Source organism: Solanum verrucosum, unplaced genomic scaffold (genome assembly GCF_900185275.1).
Source record: "Solanum verrucosum unplaced genomic scaffold, falcon-dt-bn FXZP01000934.1, whole genome shotgun sequence".
Classification (NCBI taxonomy): domain Eukaryota; kingdom Viridiplantae; phylum Streptophyta; class Magnoliopsida; order Solanales; family Solanaceae; genus Solanum; species Solanum verrucosum.
This window is the reverse complement of record NW_026020665.1, coordinates 1,430-22,763: the sequence shown is the minus strand read 5'-3', so window position 1 is coordinate 22,763 and position 21,334 is coordinate 1,430. Positions and strand designations below refer to the sequence as shown.

The 21,334-nt window shown below is 30.7% G+C and overlaps 1 protein-coding gene across 1 annotated transcript; it reads right to left on the bottom strand.

The window, feature by feature from the left end:
* Positions 1–12,108: 12,108 nt before the first annotated feature.
* Positions 12,109–13,410, bottom strand: LOC125812139 (uncharacterized). The gene is made up of 3 exons (XM_049491624.1): positions 12,670–13,410; positions 12,358–12,432; positions 12,109–12,186 (listed from the first exon to the last, which is right to left on the bottom strand). Exons 1-3 carry the CDS (start codon positions 13,408–13,410, stop codon positions 12,109–12,111), a joined length of 894 nt encoding a protein of 297 aa, XP_049347581.1.
* Positions 13,411–21,334: the final 7,924 nt, after the last annotated feature.

The following is a 21,334-nucleotide window of genomic DNA, read 5'->3' as shown; positions in this document are numbered from 1 at the left end:
ATTTATGAATAGATTGTGGTGATTTGGAGCGTGCTCGGAAGGGTAAAACTCAAATTTGAGTTACTAGTTGAAGTGTTTTGAGGCAAGTGACTTCTAAACTTTGTTAAACTCTTAGACTACACATGACTGCTTTCCTAATTGTGTTGGGGAGTAATGGGGATTGAGGATGAGTTTTATTTGTTGATTGAAATTGTTGTAATTGAAAGATGGGGAATAAAACGAGCTAAATGTGTTATATGTGACTTGAATTTGTTGAATAAGTCATGTGATAACTGATATTGAGGGGATAGAAGAGCATGAGTAGGCTATGATTGATACAGACATTGATGTTGAGACAGATGATGTGTAATACTATGATGTGGTCGTGATATGATTGTGATTGAGACAGACGATGTGTAATACTATGATGTGGTCGTGATATGGTTGTGATTGAGACAGATGATGTGTAATACTATGATGTGATCGCGATATGGTTGTGATTGAGACAGATGATGTGTAATACTATGATGTGATCGTGAAATGATTGTGATTGATGACATGTGCATATTCATTATTCATCCCATGTGTGAACTATCTGTTGCATGAGTTCTGAGACACAGATATGAGGATGGATGGATATGAGACACAGTTGAGACTAGCTCCGGCTAGAGGTATATGAGATGGACTAGCTCCAGCTAGCGATTTGGATGCCGATGGGATCTGGTTCCGGCGGTGATACATGGTCCATGTGTGGCCCCCATGGGTTCTGATTGAGTATTCAGCGCGGTCTGATTACGTCAACAGATGTGTATCTTAGGACAGACATGCATCACGACTACATGACATCATTATTGCATTTGCATCGCATTTGACTTCATCTTTATCTGTGGTGTGTGGATTTTTCCTATTTGCCCCTCTTCATGTGATATATGATCTATTTACTCTTACATGAGGATATGAGGTTGATGTTGAGACACTGTTAGATATATCTGTTGATTATGAATTGTGTAGTATAGGTTGTTGGTTCGCTGTTAGAATGAAGTTTCGGTGGTTCGGTTGGGATTGAAAGGAGTTGTTTGTAGCTGCTAGTTTAGCTTAGTTTAGTGTTACTTGCGAGTACCTGTTGCTTTTGGTACTCACCCTTGCTTCTACACAGTTGTGTAGGTTGACAGCTCTATCAGATCCGGCTTATTACTCATCTTCATATTAGAGTTTCCAGACTTACTTGAGAGGTAGCGGTTCATTCTAGACGTGCCCTCAAGTTATCTATATTTACTGTTCTGTTCTATTCTAGAACTTTACTATGAGACTTGTATATTTTATTCAGATTCTGTATTAGAGGTTTGTACATGTGACAACCAATTCTGGGGTTATGTTGAGTTTATTTAAAGACTTCCGCTTATCTTTCTATCTTATTCTTGTTTTATAAATTCTGTATCGTCGGGTTTTTGGGTGTTAGGCTGACGTGTCCGGTGGGGTTTGGGCACGTGCCATCACATCTGGTTTTGGGGTGTGGCAAAATGGTATCAGAGCCCAGGTTCGAAGGTCTCACATGTACAAACCAAGTCTTAGTAGAGTCTTGAGGATCGGTACGGAGACGTCTGTACTTATCTTCGAGAGGCTATGAAGACTGTTAGGAAAGACTTCTTTTTTTTATTCCGTTCTTATCGTGCGAGGTTGTTATCGTGGGTGCTGAGTATCGCGTGTTGTTTTTGGCAGATGCCGAGGGCTAGAGCTACCAGAGTTAGGGGGGAGGCAGCCCCCGAGGTCAGAGTTGAGGCCCCAACTAGGGGTAGAGGTCGGGCTAGAGGCCGAGGACGTGGTCGAGAGCCGAGGTAGAGAGCCTTCACCTGAGACACAGATTGGAGTAGCTGCAGAGCAGGCTCCTGCGGACCATGCACCCCCAGTTCATGATGACAGACTCGACAGGATATTTGGGTTATTGGAGCGTCTTGCTCGTGCAGCAGGTATACCAGCGGGGTTACAAGCTGGGGTAGGGGCACAGGCCCCTGGTTATCAGCATCAGATTCCAGTGGTTCCAGAGCCGGTGGTTCAACCACCACAGGTTCCAGCACCGGTTGTAGGTGTATCGGCGGCCCTTGAGGTGGCCTTGGCAGATGATGACCAGTTCTGTTATGAGCGGTTTCAGAAAATGAAACCACCTCAGTTTCATGGTGCTAAGACTGATGATGCTCACGAGTTTTTGACCTTGAGTCGAGAGATGTTGGCGGCGGTACGCATGTTAGATGAGAGGGGCGTCCGATTTGTGTCCCTTCAGTTACGCAGTGTCGCTAGGGAGTGGTTGAGGACCTTCATGAGTTCGAGACCAGCGGGATCTCCTCCCATGGAGTGGAGTGAGTTTGCTAGTGCCTTCGAGGGTCGTTTCATCCCTTGGAGTGTACAGGAGGAGAGCCGTATGAGGTTTGAGAGTTTGGTGCAGGGTAGCATGTCAGTCGCAGATTACGAGGCTCGATTCTGTCAGTTGTCGAGACATGCCTCTGCTTTGATTTCAGGTGAGCCTGAGCGGATTCACAGATTTGTTAGGGGTTTGACTCCCACTATCCGTAGTTATGTGTTTAGATCATCTCGAGAGGGTGCTTCCTTCTAGACTATAGTGAGTGCAGCCAGAGAGGCTGAGTTGCTTGAGCGGGATGATTTTGGTGGGCCCAAGAGGGTCCGTACAGGTGGTCAGTATTCGGGTACCTCGTCAGGAGGTAGGGGCCCACACAGGGGAGGCGGGTCCTTCCTGCGTCAGAGGCCAGTACATGCTTCATTACCAGCTATCGAGGGTGGGCCAGCAGCTCGGGGTCCTCCAGGTTCGGGTCGAGGTGGTTATAGCATTACTTCGGGTTCTTCACAGTCAGGATCCACACCGAGGTCTTGTTATGGTTGCGGTGATCCAGGCCACTTGATTCGTCAGTGTCCACATCAGACTCAGTCTGGACCACACCGTACTGTCTCCGCGGTCCCAGAGAGAGATTCAGCACCTCCGGCTAGAGGTCGGGGTCGGGGACCGGCATCTGGTAGAGGCGGACGAGCTTCGGGTAGAGGTGCTAGTGGCGCCTCAGGTTCACAGAGTGGGGGCAGAGATGCCCAGTGTTATGTTTTTCCTGGGAGGCCCGAGGATGAGGCTTCAAAAGTTGTTATGTTGTTTAAATAAGCTAAAATGAATAATGTCAGTTTAGTTAGTGAATTTAGTTTTTGGATTTAAGTCAAAACTATTGTAGATAAAGTTCAAAAGTTATTATGTTGTTTAAATAAGCTAAAACAAATAATGTCGGTTTAGTTAGTTAATTTAGTTACTGTATTTAAGTCAAAACTAATGTAGATAAAGTTCAAAAGTTGTTATGTTGTTTAAATAAGTTAAAATAAATAATGTCGATTTAGTTAATGAATTTAGTTGTTGGATTTAGTTAAAACTAATGTAGTTAAAGTTCAAAAATTGTTATGTTGTTTAAATAAGTCAAAATAAATAATGTCGATTTAGTTAGTGAATTTAGTTGTTAGAACTAAGTCAAAACTAAACTAGGTAAAGTTAAAAGGTTGTTATGTTGTTTAAATATGTTAAAATGAATAATGTCGGTTTAGTTAGTGAATTTAGTTGTTGGAATTAAGTTAAAACTAATTTAGTTAAATAAAACTTGTTATGTTGTTTAAATAAGTTAAAATGAATAATGTCGGTTTAGTTAGGAAATTTAGTTGTTAGAACTAAGTCAAAAACTAAACTAGGTAAAGTTAAAAAGTTGTTATGTTATTTAAATAAGTTAAAATGAATAATGTCGGTTTAGCTATTGAATTTAGTTGTTGAAATTAAGTTAAAACTAGTGTAGTTAAAGTTCAAAATTTATTATGTAGCTTAAATAAGTTAAAATAAATAATGTCGGTTTAGTTAGTGAATTTTATTGTTGAAATTAAGTTAAAACTAAACTAGGTAAAGTTAAAAAGTTGTTATATTGTTCAAATAAGTTAAAATTAATAATGTCGATTTAGTTTGTGAATTTAATTGTTGGAATTAAGTCAAAACTAATTTAGTTAAAGTTCAAAAGTTGTTATGTTGTTTAAATAAGTTAAAATAAATAATGTCGGTTTAGTTAGTGAATTTAGTTGTTGTAATTAAGTTAAAACTAATGTAGTTAAAGTTCAAAAATTGTTATGTTGTTTAAATAAGTCAAAATAAATAATGTCGGTTTAGTTAGTGAATTTAGTTGTTGAAACTAAGTCAAAATTAAACTAGGTAAAGTTAAAAAGTTGTTATGTTGTTTAAATATGTTAAAATGAATAATGTCGGTTTAGTTAATGAATTTAGTTGTTGGAATTAAGTTAAACCTAGTGTAGTTAAAGTTCAAAATTTGTTATGTTGTTTAAATAAGTTAAAATAAATAATGTGGGTTTAGTTAGTGAATTTATTTGTTGGAATTAAGTCAAAACTAATGTAGATAAAGTTCAAAAGTGCTTATTTATTTAAATAAGTTAAAATAAATAATGTCGGTTTAGTTAGTGAATTTAGTTACTGAATTTAAGTCAAAACTAATGTAGATAAAGTTCAAAAGTTGTTATGTTGTTTAAATAGGTTAAAATGAATAATGTTGGTTTAGTTAGTGAATTAAGTTGTTGGAATTAAGTTAAAACTAATGTAGTTAAAGTTCAAAAGTTATTAAGATGTTTAAATAAGTTAAAATGAATAATGTCGGTTTAGTTAGTGAATTTAGTTGTTGAAATTAAGTCAAAACTAATGTAGTTAAAGTTCAAAAGTTGTTATGTTGTTTAAATAAGTTAAAATAAATATTGTCGGTTTAGTTAGTCAATTTAGTTGTTGAATTAACTCAAAAACTAATATTGTTAAAGTTCAAAAGTTGTTATGTTGTTTAAATAAGTTAAAATAAATAATGTCGATTTAGTTACTGAATTTAGTTGTTGAAATTAAGTTAAAATTAATGTAGTTAAAGTTCAAAAGTTGTTATGTTGTTTAAATAAGTTAAATAAATAATGTCGGTTTAGTTAATGAATTTAGACGTTGGAACTAAGTCAAAACTAAATTAGGTAAATCTAAAAAGTTGTTATGTTGTATGAATAAGTTAAAATGAATAATATCGGTTAAGTTATTGAATTTAGTTGTTGGAACTATGTCAAAACTAATGTAGTTAAAGTTCAAAAGTTGTTATGTTGTTTAAATAAGTTAAAATAAATAATGTCGGTTTAGTTAGTGAATTTAGTTGTTGTAACTAAGTCAAAACTAATGTAGTTAAAGTTCAAAAGTTGTTATATAGTTTAAACAAGTTAAAATAAATAATGTCGGTTTAGTTAGTGAATTTAGTTGTTGTAATTAATTCAAAACTAATGTAGTTAAAGTTCAAAAGTTGTTATATTGTTTAAATAAGTTAAAATAAATAATGTAGGTTTAGTTATTGAATTTAGTTGTTGGAACTATGTCAAAACTAATGTAGTTAAAGTTCAAAAGTTGTTATGTTGTTTAAATAAGCTAAAATAAATAATGTCGGTTTAGTTAGTGAATTTAGTTTGTTGGAATTAAGTCAAAACTAATGTAGTTAAAGTTCAAAAGTTGTTATATTGTTTAAATAAGTTAAAATAAATATTGTCGGTTTAGTTAGTGAATTTAGTTGTTGGAACTAAGTCAAAACTAAACTAGGTTCAGTTAAAATGTTGTTATGTTGTTTAAATAAGTTAAAATGAATAATGTCGGTTTTGTTAGTGAATTTAGTTGTTGAAATTAATTTAAAACTAATGTAGTTAAAGTTCAAAAGTTGTTATATTGTTTAAATAAGGTAAAATAAATAATGTCGGTTTAGTTAGTGAATTTAGTTGTTGAAACTAAGTCAAAATTAAACTAGGTAAAGTTAAAAAGTTGTTATGTTGTTTAAATATGTTAAAATGAATAATGTCGGTTTAGTTAATGAATTTAGTTGTTGGAATTAAGTTAAACCTAATGTAGTTAAAGGTCAAAATTTGTTATGTTGTTTAAATAAGTTAAAATAAATAATGTCGGTTTAGTTAGTGAATTTATTTGTTGGAATTAAGTCAAAACTAATGTAGATAAAGTTCAAAAGTTGTTATGTTATTTAAATAAGTTAAAATAAATGATGTCGGTTTAGTTACTGAATTTAGTTACTATATTTAAGTCAAAACTAATGTAGATAAAGTTCAAAAGTTGTTATGTTGTTTAAATAAGTTAAAATGAATAATGTCGGTTTAGTTAGGGAATTAAGTTGTTGTAATTAAGTTAAAACTAATGTAGTTAAAGTTCAAAAGTTTTTATGATGTTTAAATAAGTTAGGATGAATAATGTCGGTTTAGTTAGTGAATGTAGTTGTTGAAATTAAGTCAAAACTAATGTAGTTAAAGTTCAAAAGTTGTTATGTTGTTTAAATAAGTTAAAATAAATATTGTCGGTTTAGTTAGTCAATTTAGTTGTTGAATTAACTCAAGAACTAATATAGTTAAAGTTCAAAAGTTGTTATGTTGTTTAAATAAGTTAAAATAAATAATGTCGGTTTAGTTACTGAATTTAGTTGTTGAAATTAAGTTAAAATTAATGTAGTTAAAGTTCAAAAGCTGTTATGTTGTTTAAATAAGTTAAATAAATAATGTCGGTTTAGTTAATAAATTTAGACGTTGGAACTAAGTCAAAACTAAATTAGGTAAAGCTAAAAAGTTGTTATGTTGTATAAATAATTTAAAATGAATAATATCGGTTAAGTTATTGAATTTAGTTGTTGGAACTATGTCAAAACTAATGTAGTTAGGGTTCAAAAGTTGTTATGTTGTTTAAATAAGTTAAAATAAATAATGTCGGTTTAGTTAGTGAATTTAGTTGTTGTAACTAAGTCAAAACTAATGTAGTTAAAGTTCAAAAGTTGTTATATTGTTTAAATAAGTTAAAATACATAATGTCGGTTTAGTTAGTGAATTTAGTTGTTGTAATTAATTCAAAACTAATGTAGTTAAAGTTCAAAAGTTGTTATGTTGTTTAAATAAGTTAAAATAAATAGTGTAGGTTTAGTTATTGAATTTAGTTGTTGGAACTATGTCAAAACTAATGTAGTTAAAGTTCAAAAGTTGTTATGTTGTTTAAATAAATTAAAATAAAAATGTCGGTTTAGTTAGTGAATTTAGTTGTTGGAACTAAGTCAAAACTGAACTAGGTTAAGTTAAAATGTTGTTATGTTGTTTAAATAAGTTAAAATGAATAATGTCGGTTTAGTTATTGAATTTAGTTGTTGCAACTAAGTGAAAACTAATGTAGTTAAAGGTTAAAAGTTGTTATGTTGTTTAAATAAGTAAAAATGAATAATGTTAGTTTAGTTAGTAAATTTAGTTTTTGAAATTTAGTCAAAACTAATGTAGATAAAGTTCAAAAGTTGTTATATTGTTTAAATAAGCTAAAAAGAATAATATCGGTTTAGTTAGTGAATTTAGTTTTTGGATTTAAGTCAAAACTATTGTAGATAAAGTTCAAAAGTTATTATGTTGTTTAAATAAGCTAAAATAAATAATATCGGTTTAGTTAGTGAATTTAGTTACTGTATTTAAGTCAAAACTAATGTAGATAAAGTTCAAAAGTTGTTATGTTGTTTAAATAAGTTAAAATGAATAATGTGGATTTAGTTAGTGAATTAAGTTGTTGAAATTAAGTTAAAACTAATGTAGTTAAAGTTCAAAATTTGTTATGTTGTTTAAATAAGTTAAAATAAATAATGTCGTTTTACTTTTTTAATTTTTTTTTTGGAATTAAGTTAAAACTAATGTAAATAAAGTTCAAAAGTTGTTATGTTATTTAAATAAGTTAAAATAAATAATGTCGGTTTAGTAAGTGAATTTAGTTGTTGTATTTAAGTCAAAACTAATGTAGATAAAGTTCAAAAGTTGTTATATTGTTTAAATAAGTTAAAATGAATAATGTCGGTTTAGTTAGTAAATTTAGTTGTTGAAATTTAGTAAAAACTAATGTAGATAAGGTTCAAAAGTTGTTATGTTGTTTAAATAAGCTAAAATGAATAATGCCGGTTTAGTTACTGAATTTAGTTTTTGGAATTAAGTCAAAACAAATGTAGTTAAAGTTCAAAATTTGTTATATTGTTTAAATAAGTTAAAATAAATAATGTTGGTTAAGTTAGTGAATTTAGTTTTTGGATTTAAGTCAAAACTAATGTAGATAAAGTTCAAAAGTTGTTATGTTGTTTAAATAAGTTAAAATAAATAATGTCGATTTAGTTAATGAATTTAGTTGTTGGAATTAAGTTAAAACTAATGTAGTTAAAGTTCAAAAATTGTTATGTTGTTTAAATAAATCAAAATAGATAATGTCGGTTTAGTTAGTGAATTTAGTTGTTGGAACTAAGTTAAAACTAAACTAGGTAAAGTTAAAAAGTTGTTATGTTGTTTAAATATGTTAAAATAAATAATGTCGGTTTAGGTAGTAAATTTAGTTATTGGATTTAAGTCAAAACTAATGTAGTTATAGTTCAAAAGTTGTTATGTTTTTAAAATAAGCTAAAATAAATAATGTCGGTTTAGTTAGTGAATTTAGTTGTTGGAATTATGTTAAAACTAATGTAGTTAAAGTTCAAAAATTGTTATGTTGTTTAAATAAGTCAAAATAAATAATGTTGGTTTAGTTAGTGAATTTATTTGTTTGAATTAAGTCAAAACTAATGTAGATAAAGTTCAAAAGTTGTTATGTTGTTTAAATAAGCTAAAATGAATAATGTCGGTTTAGTTAGTGAATTTAGTTTTTGGATCTAAGTCAAAACTAATGTAGTTAAAGTTCAAAAGTTGTTATGTTGTTTAAATAAGTTAAAATAAATAATGTCGGTTAAGTTAGTGAATTTAGTTTTTGGATTTAAGTCAAAACTAATGTAGATAAAGTTCAAAAGTTGTTATGTTGTTTAAATAAGTTAAAATAAATAATGTCGATTTAGTTAATGAATTTAGTTGTTGTAATTAAGTTAAAACTAATGTAGTTAAATTTCAGAAATTGTTATGTTGTTTAAATAAATCAAAATAAATAATGTTGGTTTAGTTAGTGAATTTATTTGTTGGAATTAAGTCAAAACTAATGTAGATAAAGTTCAAAAATTGTTATGTTGTTTAAATAAATTAAAATAAATAACGTCAGTTTAGTTAGTGAATTTAGATACTGTATTTAAGACAAAACTAATGTAGATAAAGTTCAAAAGTTGTAATGTTGTTTAAATAAGTTAAAATGAATAATGTCGGTTTACTTAGTGAATTATGTTTTTGGAATTAAGTTAAAACTAATGTAGTTAAAGTTCAAAAGTTGTTATGTTGTTTAAATAAGTTAAAATAAATAATGTCGGTTTAGTTAGTGAATTTAGTTGTTGATTTTAAGTCAAAACTAATGTAGTTAAAGTTCAAAAGTTGTTATGTTGTTTAAATAAGTTAAAATAAATAATGTCGGTTTATTTAGTGAATTTAGTTGTTGGAACTAAGTCAAAACTAAACTAGGTAAAGTTAAAAAGTTGTTATGTTTTTTAAACAAGATAAAATGAATAATGTCGGTTTAATTAGTGAATTTAGTTGTTGGAATTAACTCAAAATTAATGTAATTAAAGTTAAAAAGTTGTTATGTTGTTTAAGTAAGTTAAAATAAATAATGTCGGTTTAGTTAGTGAATTTAGTTGTTGAAACTAAGTCAAAATTAAACTAGGTAAAGTTAAAAAGTTGTTATGTTGTTTAAATATGTTAAAATGAATAATGTCGGTTTAGTTAATGAATTTAGTTGTTGGAATTAAGTTAAACCTAATGTAGTTAAAGGTCAAAATTTGTTATGTTGTTTAAATAAGTTAAAATAAATAATGTCGGTTTAGTTAGTGAATTTTTTTGTTGGAATTAAGTCAAAACTAATGTAGATAAAGTTCAAAAGTTGTTATGTTATTTAAATAAGTTAAAATAAATGATGTCGGTTTAGTTACTGAATTTAGTTACTATATTTAAGTCAAAACTAATGTAGATAAAGTTCAAAAGTTGTTATGTTGTTTAAATAAGTTAAAATGAATAATGTCGGTTTAGTTAGTGAATTAAGTTGTTGTAATTAAGTTAAAACTAATGTAGTTAAAGTTCAAAAGTTTTTATGATGTTTAAATAAGTTAAGATGAATAATGTCGGTTTAGTTAGTGAATGTAGTTGTTGAAATTAAGTCAAAACTAATGTAGTTAAAGTTCAAAAGTTGTTATGTTGTTTAAATAAGTTAAAATAAATATTGTCGGTTTAGTTAGTCAATTTAGTTGTTGAATTAACTCAAGAACTAATATAGTTAAAGTTCAAAAGTTGTTATGTTGTTTAAAGGCCAAAGTCATCTGTAGCCACTCAAAGTTGTCCTCATTATTATTCATTTAGACACCTCAACTACACCTAGTACCTATTGAACACCTCTACCACCCTAGATTTGAACCATCTAAGCATTTTTTGCCTACATGGCAAATCGTTTGTGATTCACGCAAATCAGGCGCGTGAATTGTTTTTTCTCCCATTTTTTACCCTGCATTTAAGACATCCAACGTTAAAATCTTCTTCTTCCCCCAAATACATTTTAGAACCCTAATCCCCAATTCTCTCTTCTTCCTCTAAATATCCAACGTTTCTCTCTTCTAAATCAGTTGTGTTTTATCAAATGTCACAAAGTTCAGTGAATATCGAGGAAGTCGATGTATGTAAGTGATGGTTATTATTGTCGACTGAAAACTTCGAGGACTCCATTGAACCCAGGTCGTTGATTTTTTGGATGCAAAGCATCAAACGTTTGTAGTTATTTGAACAAAGACTACTGTTATTGTATTATTTGAAAAATCAACATTTTTGTATATTTATTACTATTATGTGGTTTGTAGGAAAATGGTGGATGTGGCTATTTTAGATGGATTGATCCGTCACTTGAAAATGTTGATGAATCATCCTTAATGAATAGATTCATAGATGGTCATAATCCGATTGATCGACTAAAGAGAAAAGTGAAAGAGCTTGAAGAAGAAAGGGATTCTTTGAAATTTCAATTGAATGAAAATGAAGAGAAGATGATGGTATTGAACAAGAAGCTCAAGGAAGTTAAACTCCAAAGGGATTGGGAAAATGTCAAATTTAACCGAGTTGTGATTGTTTTTCTTTGTCTGCTAACTATAAAATGGTTCTTTAATATTGTGTAGTTCAAATTGTAGTACTTAATTTTTTAGTTTTGCAGTAGTTAGGAGGCTATTTCACGTAATTAGTGTTGTACTTTATTGGTCTGTTAAGTTCATATTTTATATCAAATTGGAAGTTTGAATGTGAATTGATCAGTTTCTCTTTTATAACTTGCCTCTGTTTTATAACTTGCCTATAACTTGCCTCTGTTTGTTAACTTGCCCTGTGTTCTAACTTGCCCTGTGTTCTGAAATTAGTTCTGGGATCGACTTGCCCTGTGTAATTGTTGTTCAAAAACTGTGCTAATAACACAAATGCATGGCTGGAAAATACATAACACAAAGTCATGGTTGAAAAATACATAACACAAATGCATTGAGAGGTAATAAACAACCATTGTCTTGCATGCTTCAAAAATACATAGTCTTGCTAACACAAAGGCATGGTTCAAAAATACATCACACGAGTGTTCAAAATAAACTAAAGAGTAGCTTGTTGAAGACCCTTTTAACATGGGCCAAAATCATAACAACTTTCTAAATGAACTACTTTTAGTTTTTACTGTTTGCTTTCATTTGTTGCAACTGTGAGGTGCTGACTGCATCTTTTCCCTTCCATTTTAGGCCACGAGGTTTAAAGCCAATGTCTATATTGGTTGGTGAAGCACTCTTCAATTTTGTTGGCCCATGTAGAATCTTCTCACTTGATGTACCAGGCTGTAATATAAGAAAGAAAGTGTAAGATAAGGTAAGATCATAATATAGCTATCAGAATATACACCAAAACAGAGTAAACATACATTAAATACTTGGGCTCCAGTTGTAGGATTAGAGTAAACACCAAAACCAGTTGCAGGCCTTCTGTTACCTCCAGTAGCAGCAGCAAATGAGGCAGAATTGTACGGTCTTTTGTGACCTGATAAAGGTGGCAGTTGACTAGAAGAACTATCACTTTCAGTAACAATTGGGGTCCCTCTTACATTAGCTTTTTTTCTTCCCAATCCTCTTCCAGTCCCAACTTGAACCCTATTTTGAGGACGTCTTGGCACAGATTCTGTGTCAGCACAAATAGAACTTAGTTGACTTGATTGTGTAGTTGCATATGTGGTTCTGAAAGTAGAATGCGATGGACCTCCCATTGTAGACTATATAGCATAAATAAGGATATATGAATAACTTGTAGATCAATCAGAAAATGTAAATGAATTATTAAATCTAATCTTACTGTTGTTTGAGTAGTTCTTGGCACAACAGTGGTATCAGCACAAACAGAACTTTGTTGACTTGATTGTGTTCTAACCTATTGAACAAAAATAAGGAGATATGAATAACTTATACAATGAAAATTAACGCAAATGAATATGTAAATCAAATCTTACTCCTGTTTGAGAATAATTTTGTTGGCATGAATTTCCTTGACTTGTAGGTTGAGAAGTGCTCCCCCTCGTATACTATGTCACCACAAAATAAAATATATGATTATAATATATATAAACTTTTAAGCAATTTACAAATGTGAATATGAAGTATTACTTACTCTTGCACACACAGCTTTGTTATGACCAGTTTTCTTGCATATGGTACATGTCATCTTTACTCCTTTTCTTGAAAGTTTCCTCCATTTTTTTGGCTCATCCTTACTCTTTCTTCTCTTCTTGCCACGTCTGCCTGGCATTTTTCTTGGTTTTGGAGGCTCTATTGATGGATTTGTAGTTTTAGGCCACATCCTCATATTGGGAATAGGTTGGATAAAATGGATGTAAGCCTTGAGAAATGTTTCCTTCTTATACCAGTGCTCTACATGTTGATCAGGATCTTGATTCAAGTAATAATAAGCACAAATAGCATGAGGGCAAGGAATACCTCTCAACATCCACAACCTACAGTCACAATGTTTCTTCTCCAAGTCAATAACAAATGAATATTCCCCCTCACTAATCTCAAAACCATTCAACCCATTCCATTGAACATTACAATTATTTGAATACTCCTTGTTTCTTTCTAGTATTGCCCTTGCCATAGGTGCAATGTCTGATATCCATGTTTCAGCAAATTTGATCATGTCTATATGTCTGTTCATCATTTTATGCCTAATATCCTCTAACATGGTAATAATTGATTTATGTCTAGCAGCTAAGATCCAAGAATTGAAAGTCTCACACATGTTATTTTCTACAACATCACACTTGGAGTGAGTTTGGAAAAAGGCCCTAGACCAATTTCTGGGATCATAATGTAGCAAGTCCTCTGTTATTTCCTTCTTACCTAGCTTGGACATTGCATGAACTTCTCCTCCAAACTTGACTTCAAAGGAGGCCTTTGAGCATCTCCAAAACTGTTTCCTTCTTTCTTCTCATTTCCAGTTCACATGCCAGTTACTCCATATATGTCTAGCACACATCCTTTTCTCAGCATTTGGTAACAACTCTGACAAGACAGGAATAAGTCCCTAACAAAAAATATGTACAAAATAAGTAATTGAAGAAGTAAAGATCAAATTAAAACTAAAATATAAAAAATTGTATAATCAATACCTTTTGCATAGCTGACATTACAGTCAAACCTTCACCAGTTCCCATGTTTAGATCAGCAATTAAATACCTTATGAACCAGCTCCAACTATGTTTTGTTTCTGTATCCACAACTGCCCAGGCAATGGGATACATTTGATTGTTCCCATTCTTTCCAACAGCAACTAATAGCTCACCTTTACAAGCTCCCTTAAGAAAACAACCATCAAATCCAATTATATTCCTACACCCCTCCAACCATCCTTGCTTAAATGCATGAAAGCACACATAAAAATACACAAAAAGGTTCTTTCCTGGTTCAGTTTCCTTATCAATTTTTACCCAACAAGAGCTTCCAAGATTGGTTTGTTTGATCATATCTGCATAGTCACACAATCTGGCAAATTCGACTTTCCAATCACCCATGTTTTCCTTCATAATCCTCTGTTTAGCCCTGTAACAAAGAGTCTTACCAACATAAAGACCCAATGTCTTTCTAACCAAATCTTGAATTTCCCAAATCCTTATGTATGGTTGAGATACAATTCTATCCTTAAACTTTCTAGCAATTAACTTTGAATTACATAACTTGTTCCTGTTTAATGGAATACACTTGTGAACAGGATGATAGCTCTTCACAATGAAATCACCTGAGTCCCTGTGAATGGAAGCATATAACAACCACTTACAGTTAGCATTTTTGCACTTCACCCTCACTCTATGTTTTTCATTAGGTCTTAACTTTATCTGCCTCCTGTACTCTACAGCATAATCTGCCACTGCTTTCCTGAACTGATTTGCACCCTCAAAGACCATTCCAAGCTCAAAAATTGAAACTTCACAATCTTCATCATACCTAACTTTTTTGCTTCTCCTTCTAGTAGGTATATCTACTCCCCTAACAGCATCCACATCTAGTTGTTCATCACTATCATCACTCCAACAGTCTGAGCTATCAATATAATCCTCATCTCCACCTAATTTTCCTGCATATTTGTCAGTTTTATTTTTTCCAATATCCTCAAAGCCTCTATCTATACCACCAGCCTCTCCAACTGGTATTTCTTCAAATTCAGTAGCCTTTTTTCTCTGTTTTTTGTTTCTTCTTTCTTGTCTAAAAGCTCTCAACTCCTCATCAATATCTGAACCATCTTCTGAAAGTATATCTAGATCTGAATCACTACTCAAGAAATCAGATTCACCTTCTCCACCTAGGTTATCATCCACACCATCTCTACCTAGGTTATCATCCACACCTTCTTCACCAATGTTAACATCAACACCCTCACCACCAAGGTTAACAGCCTCACCTTCTCCACTTAGGTCAACAACCTCACCTTCTCCACCTAAGTTAACAGCCTCACCCTCTTCACCAAGGTCAACATCAACACCTTCACCACCAACATTAGTTAGATAGCCTCTAGGTCCCTCAGTGTCAAGTAAGGGTTCATCTAATACATGACAGACAAATACTTCAAAAGTGTCCTCATGTTTTAAGTCTTTAATTAGGTGTAGGAGATGTTGGTCAGTTGTAATTAGGACCCATTTTTTATTCAATAAATCCTTCACATAAAAGCCTCCAACAGTTTCATACCCTAATTCTTTAGTATAATACAGTAGTTCCAAAATGGAAAAGTGGTCCTTAATAATATACCTGAGTGCAGACACACAGTTTCCAACATAAGTAGGGACAAATATCTCGGATAAGATTCCACCGTGGTAAATCTTTGTAAATATAACTCTTTCCTCCATGGTCAATTGTTAGCCCTACAAAATATCAAACAAACCCTAGCTTAAGATAACGGAATATACTCATATATCCCATACAACTACTAAAAAACAAAGTTTTAAAGCATATTTTCTGGGTAATAGTAAAGAATGGACAGAATATTCGCAAAAATCACAAACCTTATATTTTTACAAAACCCTAGCTTTTTGGAATTCATTTAACAAAGCATGTAAAAATCATTAACAATCCTAACTTACACAAGGAAATCTTCAAGATTGTAACACGAACAAGACGAATCCAACTTCAATCTGGAGGAAATCGCGAAGATGGAGAGCTTCAATTTGGAAAAAATCGCGAAGAGAAAGAGAGAAGTGTTCTGTCAATTTTAACGATTTAGGAATCTTCCCCAATTAAGACATTTATAAATATACGTCGAATACACGTGGTAGTTGTTAAATGGTTATTCTATACACGTCGGATACACGTGGGGAGCTTAAATACACGTGGCTTGGCCGTTTATGAAAAGTGATAAAAAAATGCTTAGATGGTTCAAATCTGGGGTGGTAGAGGTGTTCAATAGGTACTAGGTGTAGTTATTGGATTTAAGTCAAAACTAATGTAGATAAAGTTCAAAAGTTGTTATGTTGTTTAAATAAGCTAAAATAAATAATGTCAGTTTAGTTAGTGAATTTAGTTGTTGGAATTAAGTAAAAACTAATGTAGTTAAAATTCAAAAATTGTTATGTTGTTTAAATAAGTCAAAATAAATAATGTCGGTTTAGTTAGTGAATTTATTTGTTTGAATTAAGTCAAAACTAATGTAGATAAAGTTCAAAAGTTGTTATGTTGTTTAAATAAGCTAAAATGAATAATGTCGGTTTAGTTAGTGAATTTAGTTTTTGGATTTAAGTCAAAACTAATGTAGTTAAAGTTCAAAAGTTGTTATGTTGTTTAAATAAGTTAAAATAAATAATGTCGGTTAAGTTAGTGAATTTAGATTTTGGATTTAAGTCAAAACTAATGTAGATAAAGTTCAAAAGTTGTTATGTTGTTTAAATAAGTTAAAATAAATAATGTCGATTTAGTTAATGAATTTAGTTGTTGGAATTAAGTTAAAACTAATGTAGTTAAAGTTCAAAAATTGTTATGTTTTTTAAATAAATCAAAATAAATAATGTTGGTTTAGTTAGTGAATTTATTTGTTGGAATTAAGTCAAAACTAATGTAGATAAAGTTCAAAAATTGTTATGTTGTTTAAATAAGTTAAAATAAATAACGTCGGTTTAGTTAGTGAATTTAGATATTGTATTTAAGTCAAAACTAATGTAGATAAAGTTCAAAAGTTGTTATGTTGTTTAAATAAGTTAAAATGAATAATGTCGGTTTAGTTAGTGAGTTAAGTTTTTGGAATTAAGTTAAAACTAATGTAGTTAAAGTTCAAAAGTTGTTATGTTGTTTAAATATGTTAAAATAAATAAAGTCGGTTTAGTTAGTGAATTTAGTTGTTGATTTTAAGTCAAAACTAATGTAGTTAAAGTTCAAAAGTTGTTATGTTGTTTAAATAAGTTAAAATAAATAATGTCGGTTTAGTTAGTGAATTTAGTTGTTGAAATTAAGTTAAAATTAATGTAGTTAAAGTTCAAAAGCTGTTATGTTGTTTAAATAAGTTAAATAAATAATGTCGGTTTAGTTACTGAATTTAGACGTTGGAACTAAGTCAAAACTAAATTAGATAAAGCTAAAAAGTTGTTATGTTGTATAAATAAGTTAAAAAGAATAATATCGGTTTAGTTAGTGAATTTAGTTGTTGTAATTAAGTCAAAACTAATGTAGTTAAAGTTCAGAAGTTGTTATTTTGTTTAAATAAGTTAAAATAAATAATGTCGGTTTAGTTAGTGAATTTAGTTATTGTAATTAAGTCAAAATTAATTTAGTTAAAGTTTAAAAGTTGTTATGTTGTTTAAATATGTTACAGTAAATAATCTCGGTTTAATTAGTGAATTTAGTTGTTGAAATTAAATCAAAACTAATGTAGATAAAGTTCAGAAGCTGTTATGTTGTTTAAATAAGCTAAAATGAATAATGTCTGTTTATATGTGAATTTAGTTGTTGGAATTAAGTCAAAACTAATGTAGTTAAAGTTCAAAAGTTGTTATCTTCTTTAAATAAGTTACAATGAATAATATCGGTTTAGTTAGGAAATTTAGTTGTTGGAACTAAGTCAAAACTAAACTAGGTAAAGTTAAAAAGTTGTTATGGTTTTAAATAAGATATAATGAAGAATGTCGGTTTAGCCAGTGAATTTAGTTGTTGAAATTAAGTTAAAACTAGTGTAGTTAAAGTTCAAAATTTGTTATGTTGTTTAAATAAGTTAAAATAAATAATGTCGGTTTAATTAGTGAATTTTGTTGTTGAAATTAAGTTAAAACTAAACTAGGTAAAGTTAAAAAGTTGTTATGTTGTTCAAATATGTTAAAATTAATAATGTCGATTTAATTTGTGAATTTAGTTGTTGGAATTAAGTCAAAACTAATTTAGTTAAAGTTCAGAAGTTGTTATGTTATTTAAATATGTTAAAATAAATAATGTTGGTTTAGTTAGTGAATTTAGTTGTTGAAATTAAGTTAAAACTAATGTAGTTAAAGTTCAATAGTTGTTATGTTGTTTAAATAAGTTAAAATAAATAATGTCGGTTTAGTTAGTAAATTTAGTTGTTGAAATTAAGTCAAAACTAATGTAGTTAAAGTTCAAAAGTTGTTATGTTATTTAAATAAGTTAAAATAAATATTGTCGGTTTAGTTAGTAAATTTAGTTGTTGAATTAAGTCAAAAACTAATATAGTTAAAGTTCAAAGGTTGTTATGTTGTTTAAATAAGTTAAAATAAATAATGTCGGTTTAGTTAGTAAATTTAGTTGTTGAAATTAAGTTAAAACTAATGTAGTTAAAGTTCAAAAGTTGTTTAGTTAGTGAATTTAGACGTTGGAACTAAGTCAAAACTGAATTAGGTGTCACGACCCAAAAATGGACGTGATGGCACTCGTCCTATCCCACCAAGACAAGTCAGCCTAACACTCACCCATTACAATAAAATGCGGAAATTTCATAATTAACTCAAAAATACCCCCAAAATCTGGTTGTCACGTGCACAAGCCTCTAAAGTATTACAATTGAATCAAAAGAAAAATACAAGTCTCATATGACATTGTTTCTAGAGTAGAACAAGATCATAAACAGGAGTAAGAAGGATCGCTGAGAAGACAAACAACTACCTTACAAATCTCCCAGAAGCCTCGAAAAAGAAGAGAATAACAAGTACCACAAAAATCCAGGCTCATAACCTACAAAAATTTGTAGAAGCAAGGGGTGAGTACCAAACCACACGGTACTCAACAAGTAAATCTCTAAACACGAGCTAAGGGGATAGAATACAAGTACTCCTTACACCCCAACCGAACATTCACAACTACACTCTGTATAAAACCAGCCCAACCTAACAGTTCAAAGTTTACAAAGCACATAGCTCAACACAACACTCTAACAATTTCATATCCTCAACAACAACAATAGTTTCATATCCTCAACAACAACACTCTAACAATTGCATATCTTCAACAATAAGCCCATATTCATCAGTCACAAGTTTCATAGAAAGGCACTCACAAGATCAGTAACACACAAGATCAAGTTCACCAATAATAAAGAAGTGCAATGTAATGAAATGCAATGTCAAGTATTGTGATGCATGTCTGACCTAATGATACACACCCGCTGTCTCTCAGTCCGGGACCCATGGGGGACATATCTGTCCATGCATCCATCGCGGCGCGCGATACGACCCTCGATAATAGTAACCATCGCGGCGCGCGATACGTCCCTCGAAATATAGTATCTGTCGCGGCGCGCGACACGTCCCTCGAAATATAGTATCCATCGCGGCGCGCGATACGTCCCTCGAAATGGTACATCCTCTTTATTTTCTTATTCTTTCTCAATGCACATAACACTTGTCACAACCATGTCTCATAACAATGCAAATGACATGTTCACACAAATAATGAAGAGATGACCATTTTCATAACATTGCACAATTCACAACAACACAATCAGGATACCACATCAACAATGATTCAACAAGCCTTTCAAACAATTCTCAACACATCACATAAACAATTGATCACATTGCCTTTTATTATCCCTTTCTCATCATTAGAATTAATCAATGTGGACAAGTCAACCCATCACCAAGCCTCATTATCCTAAACACATATTACAAGGAAATACATGAATTCCATACACTTAACAAGGGTTTAGAAATCCACTTGCCTCAAGTAATCAAACAATCACTCGGGGACTTGAGCCTTTCCCTTTCGCTGAGCTTCCAAATCAATGCAAATCTAATCAAGTACATGACCACAATAAGATTTCAAAACCAACAACACCCAACTCTATAATCAAGTTCCTAAGCTTCAAGCCTAGGGCTAAGTCCCATTTTTTTCCCAATATCATAAAACTAATGATATTTATATAAGATTATACCACTAATATTTAATTATCTATTTCAATATAGGAAAACTTGAATTATATGGTAATTATAAAAATATATATATATGGAATCAAAACCAGTTACGGAATGATACTTTACGGAACGATACTTAGGCTTGAACTAATAGCAGAACGTTGTTTGTGCATTTACACTATAATATACCATCCTTCAATGATTAGATTATCATCCCCAATCATTGCTCATAATTACTATATCGTTTATCCACTAAAACTTTCCAACAAGTGACCCATAAATGATACTTGCCCATCAGTTTGAATAAAACAATATTGGCAGGGATTGAAGATCAAAACTCCTTAATTACCAGCATATTTTAATAATAATTTAAAAGGAAGCAAATTCGTATTACCTGAAAGTAATCTTTCGATTTCTACGTCGGCTCTCTTCCCACAAGTAATTTCCATTCTCTTCTTCTTTTCTTAAGTTATGATCCAAAATTTCTCAACCCTAATAATGTATTCCCCTATATGGTCAAGTGGTATTAAATAAATTAAAAACATGACCCATTAAGCATTAACTAAAATTAGCTATTAAATAATTAACCGTCAATTAATTCACTCTAGTTAAATGAATATTCAAAATTTTCAAAAATGACCTTCCGGGTCATTACATTATCCACAGCTAAAAAGTTGTTATGTTGTATAAATAAATTAAAATGAATAATGTCGGTTAGTTATTGAATTTAGTTGTTGGAACTATGTCAAAACTAATGTAGTTAAAGTTCAAAAGTTGTTATGTTGTTTAAATAAGTTAAAATAAATAATGTTGGTTTAGTTAGTGAATTTAGTTGTTGGAACTAAGTCAATACTAAACTAGGTAAAGTTAAAAAGTTGTTATGTTGTTTAAATAAGTTACAATAAATAATGTCGTTTAGTTAGTGAATTTAGTTGTTGGAATTAAGTCAAAAACTAATATTGTTAAAGTTCAAAAGTTGTTATGTTGTTTAAATAAGTTAAAATAAATAATGTCGGTTTAGTTAGTGAATTTAGATGTTGAAATTATGTTAAAACTAATGTAGTTAAAGTTCAAAAGTTGTTATGTTGTTTAAATAAGTAAAAATAAATAATGTCGGTTTATTAGCTAATTTAGTTGTTGGAACTAAGTCAAAACTAAATTAGGTAAAGCTAAAAAGTTGTTATGTTGTATAAATAAGTTAAAATGAATAATGTCGGTTTAGTTATTGAATTTAGTTGTTGGAACTAAGTTAAAACTAATGTAGTTAAAGTTAAAAAGTTGTTATGTTGTTTAAATAAGTTAACATAAATAATGTCGGTTTAGTTAGTGAATTTACTTGTTGAAATTAAGTCAAAACTAATGTAGATAAAGTTCAAAAGTTGTTATATTGTTTAAATAAATTAAAATAAATAATGTCGGTTTAGTTAGTAAATTTAGTTGTTGGAA